We start from the raw sequence: 15,649 nt of genomic DNA on the forward strand, positions 1-15,649 counted from the left end.
CCGCGTCGCGGACCCGTGGTCGCGTCGCGGCCGCAGGAGGAAGGAGAAGGGAGGCTGCAGGAGGAAGGAGAAGGGGGAGAGGCGCGCGCGGGGATGGATCTGAGAGAGAGGGACGGAGGAAGGAGAAGATGGGGCGGTAGTGGGTGGTGGGTCCCGCCACGTGGAAGCTGTGGAAAAAAATCGACCGCTCGGAAGAGAAATCACGGTCGACTGTAGAATTAGCTTCGCGTGTTTCGCATGGGTATGGACGGCGGCCCATCAGTTGGAGAGCACCGGCCTATCTGGGCTTTGACTCCGGAATGGATCGGGCCGGAATGTTACCATACTTATAATCCCTCCTCTCTCACCGAGCTATGCAAGGCCGACGGGAACAGCAGCCTCCGGCTATGTTTGGGACCGAGTATGCTTAAGTTATAAGCAGGAAAAGCAAATTAATCCCGCCAAACTACTCGCGTCGGACGCGCGTCAGCCGGCCGCCCGCAACAGCAAAACGCTGAAAATGAACTAGGCACTATAAAATCGCAGAAGCGGACTTGGAGCTGCATTGCGCTTATACACCACGCGATTTTTCAGCTCGCGGCTCCAAACAGGGCCTCCGCCTGTTCCTCGCGCGCGCATCCAGTTGGCCGACCAAAAGCTCGATCAGGGTAACTCAAAAAAAAAAGCTCGATCAGGTGGCACATGCCGTGATCGCGACATCGCGTGGACAGCCAGGGGCAGGCAGGCGCAATGCCTAGGGGTTGGGCGAGAAATTTCAGAATGTGTAACTCAATCCGTGTGTCAAACTGGAAATCGATATCTAATTTGCCTCCTTTCAGAATTTGACACGTGAATTGTTTCAATTTAGGTTATCCTTTTTCTCTCTTTTCCCTTTTTTCTTTATTCTTCAGCCCACATGAAAAGGATGCTTGTGCCCCTGGCCTCATGCCTTCATCTGAATGGATCAGTCCCTCTTCCTCTATCACAAGTTTCCCGTCATCATTGACAAACTCCCTGACGAGATCCTCATAGAGGTCATGCTTTGCGTCCAGCCGCCCGCGTGCACGCTGCGGCCGTCTCGAAGTGGTGGCGCGGCGTCATAACCGCGCGTACCAGAAAGTTCCTCGACGACTACTGCGACCGCCACAAATATTCGTCCTTCCCTTGGCCTCTACATCTCGCGCGAGTTCGACGGCCTCACCTCGCTCCAGAAGGTGGACTCAATCTAGTCCGCCGGCGACTGCGACCTCCAGCGCGCCGAAACTAAGGCCTTCAGCCTCGCCGGCCTTGAGAACCATCCGGTCTTTGGAGTGGTGCCTCCTCAACTGCTTCCATGGTCGAATGCTCGCCAAAGGTGACGAATCCCTCGAGGTGTACAACCAATTGTCCTGCGAACGCATCTTGGTGTGCCTTCCTCAGGATAGCATCCTCCCTAGATAACTTCTCCAGCCTTCCAAGTTCAAGGCTTCAAGCCTCGAAATTCAATGTGGCTTCTCGTATTTTTCTAGATTTATTTCATATTTAAATAACACTATTGTTATACCTAAATGACACTATTGTTTTAGTAGCGTGTGATGTTAATAATTACCAAAGCTCTGCCTGAGCTTGCCAGGAGTTCGGCGCTGCTGGTGGTTGCCATCATGGGAAAAATATAGAACGGTTTTGAGCAATGCCATGTTTGATCCGAGGGGCTAGAGAGGAGGTGTGAGTGAGCTGGTCTTGCGATGATTAGATCGAAAACAAGATACTTGAAGATCCCATGGCATCATTTCCTTGGCTGGGGATTAAAGGGGATTGGAGGGGGTTGGGGATTCGATCCAATCCCTCCCAATCCCCTTCTGGAGGGGATTAATCAAACAAGCCCTAAGTCTCTCTTCATTCTACACACTGTTTGACAAGCGAGACTGTTGTATATGTTTGTAATTTTTTTCTCAACTTCTTTTGCAAGTAATTACTCTGAACTGACATCAGTCACAGGATAATATAGTGTATGCGCAAGCGCAAACACGTGTAATGTCATACGGATCCTCAAATCAGAGAGAGGGGGGGGGGGGGGGGGGGACAGAATATTCTGATTCATAAAGGAATATGCGGAAATAAAATATGGAGCACGTGTTTGGAGGTTGGAGCATTGTGCACTCAAATATGGAAGTGTGTTGGCTGACCGATTTATCCTTCATAGAGCACAGAGCAAAGAGAAAGTACTTCCCTAGGAGTACTGAATGGTTTCAGTCACAATAATATATATTTTTACTTTCTTTCTTTATTTTTTTCTCGCTTTGGACCTCTAGTAATCTTTTTTTAAAAAAATATATATAACCATTAGGGGCTCAAACACCCCCTCCTATTTCCATCAAAAAAGTAAAAAAAAATATGGAAGTGTGTTGGCTGACCAATTATCTAAAAATGTGGAAGTGTGAAATGTAGTGAGCGAGCAGAGAACTTGCAAACCGTAATGTATATACACCTTTTGCTCAATATACTCCAGACCAAAGATAATAAATACAAGACGTATCATAGACCACATACATTCAGCACTACCAGCTTATATATATTTTCTATGGAAAGACCTCAATGAGTGAACGAGATCCAAAGATAGGGTTAATGTTGTATCGACTAAACCCCGCATTGAGGAACAACCTGTGCCACCTCTCCTCGTCTCGCTCTTCACCCGTCGTCAGCAGCATCATGCATACATCCATTAGAAGTTGAGCTTCAGACGCTTCTTTACTGGGCGCCGACCCAGCCACTGCATCTATGATCATCACCTTTCCCTTTGGTTCTCGAGTAGAAACAGCTTCCTTCGACCGCTTTAGGATTCTAACACAATCTTGGTCGCTCCAATTATGCAGCACAAACTGCAATAAAATAGTTTGCTAATCACATCATACCACTTCCATCCCAGAATATAGCTATTATTTTTAGGTTTTCTTCAAGTCAAACCTTTTAAACTTTGGCCATAACATAAAAGCGATATCAGTATATTCATAATGAAACCAACTATCATAACATTGTAACATTTTCTATTTAAAATTAATTATTTTTAAAAATATCATTGGTCAAAAACTAAAAATATTTGACTTTGACCAATTCTAAAAGTTATTATATTTTGGAACGGAGGTAGTAAGTATATCCAGTCCTCCTTGAAACAAAAACAATGAAACAAGCACTATTAATTAAGTTGTACTACCTTCATTTCAAATTGTAGTTCGTTTGACTTTTTTTATACTAAGTTTGACCACTCGTCTTATTCAAAAAAAATTACAAGCATTATCAAATTTAAGTCGTTTTTGAAGATCTTGTATTGATTAAGCAACTCACAACAAAAAAGTGATATTTTGCACACAAAAAAATAAAATAAAATGTGTGGTCAAACTTGAGATAAAAAAGTCAAACAATCTATAAACAGAGAGAGTACTAATAGTAATCACCTTGAGTAGCACAACATCGGCCGGAGGGATAAACTCCATCATGTCGCCTACAACAAACTCGACCATGCCATCAGCCGGCATGTTGGCCGCCGCTTGGGGAAGCTCCAGCAACCTTGCACCTCACGTGTGGGAAGGCCTTCGCGATGGCCTTGGCGGTGGTGCCATCCCCACCTCCGACGTCGACCAGGGTTGCAACCCCGGCGAGCACCTCGCCGCACTCGCGCACGAAGATCTCCGCCACGAAGCGGCTGTCGGCGCCCATCGACTCGTTGAACAGCGCGCCGAACTCCAAGTCACGGGCCGTGTAGGCGAAAAACCTCGCCCCATGCGCCATCACGAACGGTGTCTCTGCTGCCGCGGCATCATCGTCCTCAACCTTGAGCCACTCGGGCAGGCGTTGAGACGCCTGGAAGTGGAAGGGTGAAGTGGCCAAGACCGTGAACTGTGACAGGCATGGCCGCCTTCGCCGCCGCCTTCGCCACCTTCTTCTTCTTCCACAAGGAGGCGCGACACCGGGGTGAGGCAGTACACGCCGGCCTCGTCCTCTCTGAATATTCCTGAGACGACCAGCAGTTTCATGAGGCGTAGCAAGCGTGGCCACTTGCTCGGAGGGACGGCCGGGAGAGCCAGTTGTAGATCGGACAAGGAGGCGGCGCCGCCGCAGCGGTGGATGGCGGTGGGGATCCCGATCTTGATCACACTTTGCAGGGCCATGGATCTGAGGTAGGCGAAGGTGTGGCACCACAGCTCGGCCTGGGCCTGCACAAGTTCAGAGCTGGTGGTGGTAGGCATCACGGGAGGCGTGGAATGGTTCTGAGCCATGCTACTTGATCCGACGGGATTAAGATTGAGAGGCAGTGTTAAGCTGGTTCTGCTAGCTATTTGTAGACCCACAACCACAAGTACATTGGATCCGCTGGTATCATACAATAACATATCATCTACAGTATATATGTTGTCGTTTTCATTGTCTGGTAGTAGTATTATATCCCTAAATTTGTGGAATGAAAAGAAGCAATATTATGAGTAGCATGACACAACAACTACTCCTATAATGGTGAGTAGTAACTAGTAAGTGATCTCATAGTCCTTAATTATAGTCTATGAGGCGGTTATCTCGCGAAGCAACTACCTCATTCTCTCTTCTCCACTTTTCCTCTCCGCAACATCAAAAATTCTAGGTGGATCTGCATAAGGCAAACTACGAGACCGCTGACACGTAGCAATGCATTGACCCTGATGGCTGATCTTTTCATCGTGCTGGCCAGCAGCAGCGCCAACACAAACACAAACACAAAGCTGAGTAACCGTAACCAAACAGCATTATCTTTCTATTTAAATATCTCCGGAAATCTGTATTGAAATCAGCTGGACAACAACCTATCTGCAGGAAACACATAGTGTTAGTGTAGAATATAAAATTACATTAGAGGGATATGCACATCTTCATCTCGATATCGGGGTCAAAGGATGATCATGAAACGGTACAAAATGTCAAAATCTGCCAGCGAGCATCTTGGGAAATAAAATAAACTGTGCAGCGCGATTCGGGGATCAGGTGCTGTGCCGCCTTCTAGAAAAGGAAACGGCTCTGTTGCCTCTTGATAGAAAGGAGAAGGAGAACTTCACTTGCCGCTTATTTACAAAGGAAACTGGCTAGCTCTAGTTTTCTTTTAAAACGGATTTATATATGCGAACGTATTTGGAGTAAATCAATTTCTTCGTGCAAACTATGGAAACTCCAATCTGATTCATTGGATCAACATCCAAGGGGTATGGAAGATTGAGTAATTTTACAATCTGGACCCGCCCTTGGATTAGGTAATTACACTTTTACAAATCCTCCCTCCCACCTCTCTGCGTCCGTCCCCTTAGATGTTGATCTGATGGCCCAGATATATATAGTATAATTTTACATCCAATTCCTTCTAAAGCACGCCGAATAGAAAGTTACATTGATGTGCTAGTGAAGGTTCTCGTACTCGTTTTCGTCCCGTCCCTTTGGAGTCACCGTCCCTCGACGCTTTGCTCAACCGTCGCCTGGTAGGAAAAACAAGGAGGTTGAACTTTCACTACTACAATAAAAGCTTGGGGGGGGGGGGTGGTGGACGGCACACTCGCTCCTAGTTTCCGTTGCTACAAATGGTATTTGTAAGCACGGGTAACGCAAGCGCCGCTAAAATTCTATTTGTAGGGGCGGGTTGGTAATATCCGGACCCATCCATACAAATCGTATAAAAAAATTAAAAAAGGCCTGCAGCAGGTGCTGCGAGCCGCCGCCGTGGGCCTCGTCGCGCGCCGCTCCGCTCCCCCACGCCGAGCTGCCGCGCATCCGGCCCACCCCTCCTCTATGCGTGTCGGACCTCCCATCCGTCCATGACTCGATCACATAGATCCCTACAATTTAACGCACGGGTAACTATATACGTATCCAATAGTTATACCAACTTTGTCCGTACGCACGGGCATAATTACCTAGTATATAGCAAATAAGCACAAATTGAAGAACTTGCAAACTAAAGATACACCCTTTTCACTTCACGAAAATTGAAGACATAAATGAAAAGATTATTGTCTGAGGTACAACAGGAACTTTGTGCTTCACTCTTGCACAAACCATGTGCCAAAGACATTCTGTGGCAGCTATGCCCAGCTTACATGTACTCCCTCCGTTCCAAATTATAAGTCATTTCAAAAATTTTGGAGAGTCAATATTTTTCAAGTTTGGCCAAATTTATATGACAAGATAATAACATTTATGATACCAGTTAAGTATCATTAGATTTTTTGTTAGCTATATTTTCATAGTGCACCTATTTGATGTCATACATTTTTATATTTTTCTCTATAATTTTGATCAAACTTTGAGATGGTTTGACTCTCCAAGATTTTTGGAATGACTTATAATTTGAAACGGAGGGAGTATTGTTTATGGAAAGAGCTCGATGAGTGACCGAGATCCCAAAATGGGGTTGATCTTGTATCGGCTAAAACCGGCATTATTCATGAATAACCCATGCATGCCACTTCTCCTCGTCCCGCACTTCGCCCGTTGTCAGCAGCATCATGCAAATGTCCATAAAACCTTGAGCTTCGAATGTTTTCTTTACTGGACGCCAAGCCCACCACTGTATCTATGATCACCACCTTTCCCTTTGGTTCTCGAGTAGAAATAGCTTCCTTCGCCAGCTTTAAGATTCTAACGCAATCATCATCGCTCCAATTATGCAGCACAAACTGTAACAATAAGATCATTTGCTAATCACATAAGTAAATCAAGTATGAGTAAGATACAACCTTAAGCAAGACAACATCAGCTGGAGGGATAAATTCCATCATGTCACCTGCAACAAACTCAACCATGCCATCCGCCGGCATGTTGTCCGCCAGCTGAGGAAGCTCCAACACCGAGCACCTCACATGGCCTTCGCCATGGTCATGGTGCCATCCCCACCCGCGAACACCTCGCCGCACTCGCGCACGACGACATGCGCCACGACGCGGCTGTCGGCGCCCATGGCCTCGCTGAACAGCGCGCCGAACTCCAGGTCACGGCCGACATAGCCGTAGAACCCCGCGCCATGCGCCATCTTGAACGGCGTCTCCGCCGCGGCATCCTCCTCCTTCTCCAACCACTCGGGCAGGCGTCGAGACGATCGGAAATGGAACGGCGAGGAGGCTAGGATTGCGAACGGCGACAGGCATGTCCGGCTGCCCTCGGCGGCATCGGCGTCGTCCACGAGGAGGCGCGACACCGGGGTGAGACGTGAGAGAGTACGCGCCGGCCTCGCTCTCCCTGAACACTCCCGAGGAGACCAGCAGCTTCATGAGGCGAGACAGGCAATCAGGCGTGGCAGTTTGCTTGCGGGGACCGGCCGCAGCGATGGATGGCGGTAGGGATCCCCAGCTTGATCACGCTCTGCAGGGCTGCGGATCTGAGGTAGGCCATGGCGTGGCACCAGAGCTCGGCCTGAGCTTGCAGGAGCTCAGCGCTGGTGATGGTGGTGGTAGTCAACTAGTCATCATGGGCGGCGCGGAATGGTTTGGAGCCATGCTATGTTTGACCTGAGGAGCTTGAGACTTGAGAGGCAGTGCGAGCTGGTCTTGTGGTGATGATCAGATCGAGAGCAAGGTATTTGTAGACCCCCATGGCATCAATCCTTCAGCCTCCACCTTCATTCTTCACATGGGCTGCTCTTTGGCTTCATGGAAATCCACGCCAATATCTGGCTGTAGTACTGAACAATGATGCTAATTAACACAGAGTTAACTGACCAATGGTCCTAATTTTCTTCCTTAATTTCTTTTGGAGATCTGCATCGACAGCAGCCGGATAGACAACCGACAGTGTATGTACACACACATGCTAAATGGCATGCAAAATTGCATTAGAGACATAATAGGATCTCCAGCCCAGGGTTAAGTAAACCGACCGGTCCGGTCAAACCGGTGCGGTCCGATAGCGGTTTACCGGACCGATTTGACCGAAAACCGGTGGAAACCGGTCAAATTCAAAATCTAATTCAAAATCACATATTCAACCGGTTCTGAACGGCTTATCGGTCGGTTTGACTGGTAACCGGTCAAATTTAAATTTTTTTCTTTTTTGTTTTAAATTCAAATGCCCGCAAAGTATACTAAATAAATGTTTGTATAATATATTTTAGTCTAAATGAACCATCCAACCCTCTTTTGTACTACTTTTATATTGTATTTGTATACTTTTGTATGCACGCTTTTTTTTGTTTAACTTCAAATCCCCGCAAACTATACTAAATGAACGAATTTTTGAGAAAATTTGACACCATTAGATTCGTCGCACCATGAAGTATTTTTAGGAATTTTTTGAGAATTTTTCATTATTTTGAATTTAAATTTAAATTTTAAATTTGGGCCGGTTTGGTACTAGCCCAAACGGGAACCGGGCCGGACCGGTTTGACCGGTAACCGGTCAAACGGGACCGGTTCCCACCGGTTTGTTGAACCCTGCTCCAGCTTGATATCACAGAGAATAAAAAAAAATCAGGATTCTTCCGGATCATAAAACAAAGTGTGGTGATGAGATAAAAAAAATGGAGCGCATTTGGCAAAGTATTTCCCTTTTGATCTAGATGTATGATACCCATTTTAGGCTCTATTTGGATCCGGCAGAGCTACACTTCAGCTCTATCACATCGGATGTTTAGTTGCTAATTATAAATATTAAATGTAGACTAATGACAACTAATTGCATAACCTCTAGATCTAATGGGCGAGATGAATCTATAAAATCTAATTAATCTATAACTAACCTATTGATAATTATAGATTAATTAAATTTAATAGATTCGTCCCGCGAATTAGACATAGACTTGTGCAATTAGTTTTAAAATTAGTTTGTATTTAGTTCTCCTAATTAGCATTGAAATAGCCGATATGATAGGCTAAACTTTAACCTTAGATCCAAACACCCTCTAATCTGATCGAGGTGAGAGGAACCATCACATGGCGTAGCATTGAGATTGGCGAGATGAGTTTTGGGGGTTGATAGTATTTTGGGTTCTCCCCTAAATGCAAAACAGAATTATTTAAGCGAATTAGTCTATCTTGTCAAATGGAAGAACACCCGTTCCCAAATCCTGCACGAACTATGTGGTTTGTGTTTATTTTGGGTTTTCCAATTTCTAGCTATCCTCGAATGAGTGGTTTTCATACGCCACTCAAAAGGGGGGAGAATTTAGATAGAAAGAAACAAAAATGACGAGGAAAAAAAGTAGAGTTAAATACACCAGCGTCCCTCGAACTTGTCCTCAGGTGCCACTTAGGTCCACGAACTCACAAAATCGAAATCTGATACCATGAACTTATTAAGTTGTGCCACTTAGATCCATAACTCTTCAAGGGTTATGAATATATACAAAAGGCCCCTTCTTTTTTTTTCCTCCTCTCACCACGCCTCCTCCCCCATCGGCCACACGCCGGCGCACCCCCTCCGCCCCACCGCCGGCGAGCGGCTGGCGCGCACCCCTCCTCCCCGCCTCGCCGCGCCGGCCCTCCACGCTTCCTCTCCCCCACTGCGCCCTCCTTCTCCCTCCCTTGCTCGGTACCCGGCGCGGAGCAGCGGCGGGGCCTCGCTCCCTCCCCTTTCTCACGGCGGCGGCGGCGGGTCCGGCTCAGTTCCGCAGCTCGCTGCCATCCGCCGGCCCCGCCCGCAGCCACACCACGCCGGATCCACGTGGGTGGCGGGAGCACGCGGCGGGAGCGGCGGCCGGCGTGCTGATCTGCGCGCGGCGGCGGCGGGCGCGAGCGGCCTGCGCAGGAGCGGCGGCCGGGCGGGACCCCCCTCTCCGCCGCGCCTCTCTCCTCTCCGACGGCGAATACGGGCGACAAGGGCCGCACGCGACCTTCCCGTCCCCCACGCCTCGAGCTCCGTTGGGCCCCTCGTCGCCGCCACCCCACCTCGAGCAACACGACAACGGCCATGGCCTGCGCGCAGCGCGGCCGGGGCCTGTGCGCAGCGAGGAGCCTCCAGTGCGCGTGGCCATGGCGGCGCGGCGGCCACGCCGCGGCCCATGGAGGTTCGGCGGCTCAAGGTTCGCCGCCCGCCGGGAGGGCGCCGGCACCAGGCGGCGGGGTCCGAGGCCGCCGCAGCGCTACTGCTGCTGCTCGCGCTCGCCGCGCATGCCGACGATGATGGCGGCGGCGAGTCGAGGCCGAGGCGGTGTCGCCAGCGAAGGTGGGGGTCGGGGTCGAGGCATGGAGAGCGTGGCGGCGGTAGGCCATGGAGAACGAGGACGGGCGTCGCCGCAGGGCGATCGCGGCGCAACCGCCGAGAAGTGATCAAAGAGGTGCTCGTCGCGGCCGTCGGTCATGAGCTCGCCGGGCATGGTGACCATGCCGTCTGGACCTGTCTCGAAGGCCCTGGCGGATGCTATCGTGTAGGCGGCCTCGTGGCGCTCGTCGGCCGCGATGATGCCGCAGATCTTGGCAAGGCAGGCGTCGCCGTGGCGCGCAGCGCGCCCGGCGGTTCGGGCGTGGGAGACGAAGGTGGCGTGCTCCTGGAAGGCGCCGTAGATGAGGTTGTGGTAGGGGCCTTGGCGGAGGACGCCGGCGCTGTGCCGCGGGTCCGAAGCCGCAGCGGCACTGCTGCTGCTCGCGCATGCCGCCGCCGCTGTCGCCTGTGCGGGGCCGACGCCGCGGGGGCGCAGGGCGGCGCTGCGCGTGGGCCATGGCGCTCAAGGTTCCCCGTCCTCGTGTGCGGGCGTGGCGCTTGGGTGTTGCCTACCCGTGCTGGGATGTGAAGGTAGAAGATGGCTAATTTGAAGGTTTTTTTTTTGCATATAGTCATGCCATGTGGCGCTACGTCAAGGGGTATGGACTTAAGTGGCACAACTTAACAAGTTCAGGGTGTTAGATTTCGATTTTGCGAGTTTGTGGACCTAAGTTGCATCTCATGACAAGTTCAAGAGCCGATGGTGTATTTAACTTAAAAAAAGGGTTAATTAGATCTGTGCCATTAAAATTTTACTGGTTTTGAAGCGCACCATTACTATTCGTGAAACTATGCCACTGCCATTATAATTCTTGCCAAAGCTGAAATATGCCATTATATACGCTTGCAACGTCTTCGGGCCCCGTGCAGGTGTATGAACAACCTTTTATTTTCGTATGGACCTAAAAGCCCCTCTAACTCTATCTCACTTGCAGGTGGGTCCAACATGTCATTACCTTCCTCTGTCCTCTCCTATTCCATGGCTGGTGGGTCGCCTCCTCCTCCATCGACGACACCCTCTCATCCTCCATCGAAGGTGCCGCCCACGCCTCCATGCCCAGTCTAGCTGGCCGGAGCCCCGTCTCCTGGCCGAGTAAGCTCGATCCCAACCTCCAGCCCCCATGGCCGGCAAGCACGCATGTGCGGGCCGCCATGCTGCCGTATGCCACTGCGCTGCCGTCGGACAATCTCGCGTGGGTGGGCCACCGCGTCGCTATTGCTGCCACCGGCCGAGCGCGTGGGTGGGCCACTATGCCGCTACTATTGCCGTCAGGGGAGCGCACGGGTGGGCCGCTGCTGCATGGTCGGCGCCAAGTCGGAGATGGAGAAGACAGAGAGGGAGGGGCTACTGCACCACCACCGCCGGAGATGGAGAAGATAGAGATGGTGGGGAAAGCTGCCGCCGAGGCCACAAGGCCGGTCGAGCTCTTCCGCGAACCGCTCCCTGGGCCCCGAGGAAAGCATCATCATCTCCGCGGGGGGTGAGCCCCTTGGGCTCCGGCGCCTGCCCGGGCCGTCGCCGGCGAATTCTGAGGGTGAGAGTTGTCGGTGGCGCGCGGCGGCCTTGCGGAGGCACGGGAAGCTCGCGGTCGGGGCAGGCATCGGGTTCGTGGCTGGCCGGCTCCTCGCCTTCCCCGCCGCCGTTGTGGGCTCCTACCTTGCCGGCATCGCCGGCCATGGGCGCTCGAATGGATACGCCTCCAGCCACGTTGGGACCGTGCCCCTAGGCCAACAGCAACAACTGTAGGGAGAAGATAGAGGAGGAAGGAGCCTCGACGCGGACTCTCGCGTGCTCGGCCAGCGGCGGTGTGGCAGAATCGACGCAGATCCCCGCCCGCACGCTAGGTCGTCGGCGGCGCGGCTAGCTCGAAGCGGACGCTCGCCCGCGCACTCGGCCGGCGGCGGCGCGGCAGGCTCGACGCGGACACCCGCCCGCGCGCTCGGCCGGCGGTGGCGCGGCAGGCTCGACGCGGACGCGCGGCCGGCGGAGGCGTGACAGGAATCGACGCGGACGCCCGCCTGTGTGCTTCGGCCGGCGGCGGCGCAGCAGGCTAGACACGGACGCCCGGCCGGGCGCTCGGCCGGCAGCGGCGCAGCCGGCTCGACGCGGACGGCATCCGCGCGCTCGACCGGCGGCGGCCTGGCTCGCTCGACCGGCGGCGCCTCGGCGACGCCCGCCCGCGCGCTCGGCCGACGGCGGCGCGGCTCGCTCCACGCCGTCACCCGCAAGCTCGCTTAGCTTCGGAGATGGAGAAGACAGAGGTAGAGGAAGAGATGGTGTGGGGAAGAAGGCTGAGGACTGGGCCCCTTATGTCAGCGAGTGTGAGAGAGAAGAGGAAATGGATAATTTTGTCCATACGGATATACGGTATACGCCGTACGTCTGATACTGGGCCCAAATTGTTTCCAGCCGTATATAATGGCGTACCTCAAACATATGTAGAGTTATAATGACACTGGTATAGTTTCTTAAATAGTAATGGTGTGCTTCAAAAACGGAACAATTATAATGGCGCAGATCTAATTAACCTAAAAAAAAGTACAACCGAATCACCGTGCATCTGCAACAAATCAACAATGGGAGCGGCGCCCGCTCCACCGCGCCGGCGAGAGGAGGGGAGGCCGCCGATGAGGCCCGCGAGGTCGGCGGCGAGTGTGGCGGCGGACTTCGCTATGGGCGGCGCGGCCGCCGTGGTGGCCAAGACGGGGGCCGCGCCGGTGGAGCGCGTCAAGCTGCTGCTGCAGAACCAGGGCGAGATGCTGCGGCGGGGCACCCTGACGCGGCCCTACAAGGGCATCGCCGACGCCTTCGCCCGCGTCCTCCGCGAGGAGGGCGCCGCCGCGCTCTGGCGCGGCAACCAGGCCAACGTCATCCGCTACTTCCCCACCCAGGTCCGGCATCAGGATGCGTGTCGATGCATTCTCTTGTGTTCCTATCATGCTGTTTTTGGGTCTGATGTGAATTGTTGGTCAAATTCTCACAAAATTAACAGGCAATCAATCCTATGCATAGATTAGCAATTTAGTGGAAATGGCTGTCTTCAAGTCCGCTGTTTTCCTGTACCCACACATTTCTATGTGGCCTCAATTGTTCACTCTCCCACCTCAAAATTAAAAGAAGTCTACATCTCTAAGGGATTGTCTGACTGGTGTCCTCCATCATTACCCACCACATAATGTTATGTCCACATCTATATACTAGGAAGTACAGCTGGCTTAAGATTGTAATCTGACCTGTTATTTGTTAGGGTTCTATTTGTTATCCGGGAGTCCCTATGTATGTAGGAGTGCTTTACATCTGTATTATCATATAGATGAATCTAATAAAGAATTAGACTAAGCCAAGTTTTTAAGGCACGTTTATCATTTGTAGTGATGATAGTAGAAGGACCTGGATTAACATTTGCATCAATATGTTTTATGCACTTTACTGCAAAGGCATAAAGTTTTCATCAAAAGAGCAAACCTACGACCTTATGGAGGTTACACAGTTGAACCATGACAGACTCTTGCTATCGTTACAGCCACTTATTCTAGCCATGCTGAGAATAAGTATTGTAAAGATAGTATATAAGTTGCTGCCAAAGAAATAAACTTGCGCTTCTGTTTTCCTGAAGTTTCTTGTGACAGGCTAATAGCTAAGAGTGATAAATGTACTTAATTTTGCATTATCAAGCATAGCCTACTCTAACTCTTTGAGCAATGAATCTGAACTTTTTTGTGTTATGTGGAAGCTTCAAAATCTAAATGGAACCTCAACTCTACAGGCTTTTAACTTTGCATTCAGGGGCTACTTTAAAAGCTTCTTTGGCTGCGACAGGGAGAAAGACGGAAAATGGAAGTGGTTGGCTGGAAATGTAGCCTCTGGCAGTGCTGCTGGAGCTACAACGTCATTACTACTATACCATCTAGATTATGCACGAACAAGGCTAGCTACTGATGCAGTTGAATCCCGAGGAAACAAACGCCAGTTCAGGGGACTGCTGGATGTGTACAAGAGGACACTTACTACTGACGGCGTATCTGGACTATATCGAGGTTTCAGTGTGTCTATTGTTGGCATCACCCTGTACCGGGGTCTACATTTTGGCATCTATGACACCATGAAACCTCTTGTTCTAGTTGGACCATTGGAGGTAATGCCATGCTTGTGACATAGTTTCACTATCACAGAGGAGGTTCAGGCTAAATATATATATGACACCCTTAACTTGTTTTGGCTGCAATTATAGGGGAATTTCTTTGCCAGCTTCGCCTTGGGCTGGGCAGTAACAACTTTCTCAGGGGCCTGTTCCTATCCATTCGACACAGTCCGTCGTAGAATGATGTTAACTTCAGGACAACCATTCAAATACAGGAATGGCTTTCATGCAGTAAAACAGATCGTTTTAACCGAAGGGTTCTTCACATTATTCAGAGGAGTTGGAGCAAATATTCTGTCAGGAATGGCAGGAGCTGGAGTTCTTTCTGGGTATGACCAGCTCCAACGGTTTGCAAGCCGACATGGTAAGAATTTTGACCGCAAGATGGAAGGGGCATTGAAATGATGTGCGTGTGGATATGAGTATTATTCAAATCCATGGTCGAAGGTTCTATCATTCAAATGGGATGCAGAAGCAAGATAAGAACTTCACAAAACCTAGACAACAAAGAGAATTTCCTTGCTGCTCCAACACGATTGGCTGCAGATTGGGTTATCTATATCTATACAATTGGCTGTATGCTGTAGCCATTGATGAAATCATATCTTGGTAATCTTGCAATCTCCAAAATGGTTTAGTCTCAAAAACCAGTCAACCCTCGCAAAACCAGATTGTACAGATAGAAACAACAGTAGGATGACCCTATTACATTGTATTATGGTTATTGTACAATGGCCATTTTCTGACTGAACACTATTAGGTGGTTTTCCAGGAATGCTGGTTGTCGCCCTGATTCTCTTGGTTTCATGATTCTTTCATCTCCTTTGTAAAGCCTGCAATCAGTGGCCTCCAAAAAAAACTGGTACCACAGAACAGAGATTTATATTGTCCACTTTGCTCCACTTGATTAGTAATGTGTATATTTTTTGTTTGTAAAACTAGAAAATGAGAATTGTTAGCTCTTGTTTTTGAGACTAACTGCCGATTTAATGGAAAACATGTAGATGTAGTAATTTGATAAAGAGTATGATATCTCCTTGTCTTATCGACTTACAGTTCCTTTTAGAGTACTGGCTGCTGATGATGTTGGGAAACTAGTACTTATAATGGTATAAAAATGCTCTTTCAATTCGTTTTTGTTGGTTTCAATGCCTACTGCCTAGTGAGTTCTGTTCCTTGACAATTTAGTCAGTGAACAAGTGGGCACAATAAATAAATGGTCGCTCAGATTAGGCAGATGAATTTAGGCTTAGTAATATGTTAGCTCCTTGAATTTGTAAATGCAAACAGAATCATTTGAATTAATCTGTCGATCTTGTCAAATGGGAAGAATAATCGTTTCCTTA

At 50.0% G+C, this 15,649-nt stretch overlaps 1 protein-coding gene and 1 long non-coding RNA gene across 2 annotated transcripts; one reads left to right on the plus strand and one right to left on the minus strand.

The window, feature by feature from the left end:
• Positions 1 to 2,401: 2,401 nt before the first annotated feature.
• LOC120680886 lies at positions 2,402 to 4,278 on the minus strand. Its single transcript, XR_005677827.1, has 2 exons — positions 3,411 to 4,278; positions 2,402 to 2,837 (listed from the first exon to the last, which is right to left on the minus strand). It is a non-coding gene; the product is annotated as an uncharacterized LOC120680886 (long non-coding RNA).
• An 8,443-nt stretch (positions 4,279 to 12,721) lies between these two features.
• LOC120680948 (ADP,ATP carrier protein ER-ANT1-like) lies at positions 12,722 to 15,327 on the plus strand. The gene is made up of 3 exons (XM_039962537.1): positions 12,722 to 13,053; positions 13,929 to 14,297; positions 14,394 to 15,327. The coding sequence occupies exons 1-3, from the start codon at positions 12,739 to 12,741 to the stop codon at positions 14,706 to 14,708; spliced, it is 999 nt and encodes a 332-aa protein (XP_039818471.1). The 5' UTR covers positions 12,722 to 12,738; the 3' UTR covers positions 14,709 to 15,327.
• The last annotated feature ends 322 nt before the right edge of the window (positions 15,328 to 15,649 follow it).

The sequence above is a fragment of the Panicum virgatum genome, chromosome 1K, assembly GCF_016808335.1.
Source record: "Panicum virgatum strain AP13 chromosome 1K, P.virgatum_v5, whole genome shotgun sequence".
Taxonomy (NCBI): Eukaryota; Viridiplantae; Streptophyta; class Magnoliopsida; order Poales; family Poaceae; genus Panicum; species Panicum virgatum.